Here is a 3,399-nt window from a genome sequence, read left to right on the forward strand (position 1 = left end):
CCATCTCTACTCTGATAGAGATGGGGCTCTGAGAAGGTGAGAAGCGATGGGCCTGGTACAGGGAGCAGGCGGCCACGGGCTGGTCAGTGTTAACAGCTGCACGTGTTCGCTCTTGGGTGCAGCCTTCGCCATGTCCATGGGCTGAAACTCCCACCGTGGCTGATTTCCAGCCAACAATGGGGGCGGGGCAGAGGGGACAGAGCCCACTACTGAGGACCTGGGACAGGTGTGGGACAGGTGTGCAATAGCTCCTCAAGGTTTATTACTTCCGCCAGACAGATATCATAGACATAAATGCCTCAAGAGCGGAGAGAATAGTGAGATGTAGCAAAATAAGCAGAAAGTGACGTGTTTCTAATAAGGAGTACTTTCTTTGTAATCTAAATAACAACGATATGTTTATGTGATTCAACTTTTAGTAAGGGCTCTGTTTAACTCTCCGAGTGGGTCCAGGCTGGCTTCAGCATGCTACCAGACACCTGGCCTCGCCCCTCCCTGACCTGCCCCATAGTCCTCAAGGGTTCAGGGCCAAGGCCAAAGGTCTGACTCAGCTTTGCGTGGAGGCAGTAGGGACCACATGGGAAAGTCTTGACTCTGAGTGTGTGTGGACTGCTTCCCAGGACTCCTAAATTCCCTGCTGGACATTTGCATGGAAGTTAGAATCGGAACTGAAAGGAGCCTGGAGGGCATCTGGTCCTCTATCTTCATTTTTTAGATAATGACTCGAGGTCCAAAGAGGGACAGCGAATGGCCCAAGGCTGCACATCTTATTACAGATGCCACCGAGATGAATTCCTGGGCCCAGCACCCGGCCCAGCCTTCCTATTCTCTGAGCCACAAGTCATTAGCCTGTCTTTCCCCAGGGGCTTTCTTTCTCTGAGGCAGGTTCTTGGCACAAACTCTCCCTGTATCTCGTTCCTGGGAGGGATGCGGCTGTCTGCTGATAACGGGGAAAGGCTCTAGGAGGGATGTTGCTGTCTGCTGATAACTGGGAAGAGTTCCAATCCAACGAGGGGCACGTTCGAAGCGCTTAACACCTGACAAATGGTGGATAGAAGCAATTCATTTCTGAAGCGACTCAAGCCTCTGTTTTTAAAGAGACACCCCCCATCCCCTTACCCCTCATTGCCCACCCCACCCCCCAACCCCAGCATTTCTCATACTGAGATGTCATTGTGTCTGCTCCTGTGACACCCCAGGACAAGGTGGAGATAAAACTAAATGATATATTGGAAATCTGTCTGTGGTCCTGGAACCAAAGTGCTAAACACCTGGGAGGACAAAATCTTCCTGTTGGGCCAGCAAAGAGCATGGCGCGGTCAAGCCTGAGAAGGGCGTCTCACCCGCCTTGCACATACAAGCCCTCTCTTACAGCTAGGAATGCCCTTTTAGGGGCTCTCAGATGCATCGTCTCTGCCTCCATACCTCAGCCCACAGATCTTCTTCCAGGTACGTCCTTCCTCCTCCTAATTCTTAATAGTTCTTCAAGATCTAGGGTCTCACCTCCTCCAGGAAGCCTTCTGTGACTACGCTATCTCACGTGAGCTCTCCTTCCTCCAGACACCTGCCAGCATTTCACTCACTATTACTCTTTTCCACAAACAGCGGCCTCCCGCCAACCTGTAAACGTGAGCCCTGGCGGCTGAGATTAGCGTCAATACAGTTTCATGTACCCCACCATGCCTGGGTCCACAAAACAGCCCCCTATCCCACATTGCTACCCGGCAAACTCCTACTATTCATCCTTTAAAGCTCCAGGTTGAGAGCCTCCAACCCTGGAAAACCCTTCCTGATTCCCCGGGGCAGAGCTGCACATGTTTTATGCTTCCATTGCATTTACCCGTAATTTCCCCACAAGAGCGTCCTGGATACTAACTTAGTGACAGGCACCTGGCAAGGCACCAGGAACCTTACACTGAATGAGACAGAATCAGGCCGTACCCTGAGGAACCTATACGCCACCTTGGGAGGCAGGCACCAACTAATTTCACGATTACTTAATTAAATGTCACCCAGATGCACTGACCGCTTGCTAATATGCTTCGTGCACACTGAGGCAGTTAATGTCCACACATAAGCTGAGAGCACCGGTGTTATCTCCCTAACCCTCTGAGCCTCAGTGCTCCCTGTGGGCGGGGACCTAAAATTGCACCTTCCTCCCTAATCCCACACTCTCTCCTAGTCCCCTTCCTGCTTTATTTCTCCCTTCGACACTTGTCACCAAACATACTATGTTTTACTTTTATTTCTCACTTATTCTCCGCCTCTTCTACTGCAATGTGAATCCCCTGAGGCAGGGGATCTGATGTCTGTATCCCCATAGCCTAGGACAGTGCCTGGTAAACAGTGGTGATCGAACACATTTGTTGAAAGGAATGTGTCATTCTGTCTTTTTCAGATGAGCAGATCATTGGTGCTCAGAGACACCAAACAACTTGCCCGAAGTCACACAGCTGATGAGCAGCGGAGCCTGGGCACATGCTCTAGGGCACGTGCTTCTTGCTCTTGCTATGTCATGTCATTCCTTTGTACGGCCATTACCTATCACCTGACTCCTCCCCACTCAACTACGTCAGCCTCCACGCTGGGAGCTGGTGTCTCCATCTTGTACCCACAGGACCCCTCACAGTGTCTGGCCCAGATGGTTTCTGCTAAATGTTTACTGAATGAGTAAATAACCACAGGAATGCATAATTATATTTCACAAACATTTGGTTATTGATTGTTGAGACACAATACTCAGTTTTAAGTCCTTGGACTCAGGTGCTGTTTGTCAAGAGAAAGTATACTTTGATAGGCAAAGCATGTCACGTTCCCCTCGCACATTTTTGATGTGCCCCTTGCTTCTTTGCTTCCAGGAAAAGAGCTTTTGAGGGTGTGAGTTCCATCTGCCTACCACCCGACTTTGACACACGTAGATAAAGACAGACGCCTGCCCTGCCTGCATCTGGGGGAGTGCTTACAGAATGGACAGTGTCTGGGAATCGCCCATCTCTTCCCGGCCTCCCCCACCCCGGCACTTACACTTACGTGGGATTTCTCTGCCAGCCTGGTGTGCAGTGCCCGTTTCCAGATATTCTTGGCAGAACCGACTTCGAGGAGAAGCAGCAGGAAGCACAGAGCCGAGATGACCTTCCTTGTGCTGTTGCCCATCCTGCAGCTGGTAGAAGGCGTTTCCTCCCAGATGTTCAGAGAAGAGGGGCCCTCTCTCCGGGGGTGTCCTGCGAATGAGGAGCAGAAGTATTGCACGGTCTGCCAGACTGTCTCAGCTTCACTCGACTGGGTCCCTGGGATCATGTGTCCACGCCCAGCACATGCCCCCACCCCCACCCCCACCCCTGATGGTGGCTGGCCTGCCTGGTTATTTTTAGCTTGTCCTATAACATCTGGCCCCAGAGA

At 51.4% G+C, this 3,399-nt stretch overlaps 1 protein-coding gene across 1 annotated transcript in view; it reads right to left on the reverse strand.

Moving 5' to 3' along the window:
* Positions 1-3,221, reverse strand: part of WFDC1 (WAP four-disulfide core domain 1) — a 24,463-nt gene extending 21,242 nt beyond the window's left edge. Inside the window, exons 1-2 of the mRNA XM_011370295.2 lie at positions 3,031-3,221; positions 1,891-1,915 (exon numbers count right to left, since the gene is read on the reverse strand). Of these exons, the coding sequence (XP_011368597.1) occupies positions 1,891-1,915; positions 3,031-3,153 (148 nt within the window). The 5' untranslated portion in view covers positions 3,154-3,221. The remainder of the gene's footprint in view (positions 1-1,890; positions 1,916-3,030) is intronic.
* Between the last annotated feature and the right edge of the window lie 178 nt (positions 3,222-3,399).

This window comes from Pteropus vampyrus, unplaced genomic scaffold (assembly GCF_000151845.1).
Source record: "Pteropus vampyrus isolate Shadow unplaced genomic scaffold, Pvam_2.0 Scaffold166, whole genome shotgun sequence".
Taxonomy (NCBI): Eukaryota; Metazoa; Chordata; class Mammalia; order Chiroptera; family Pteropodidae; genus Pteropus; species Pteropus vampyrus.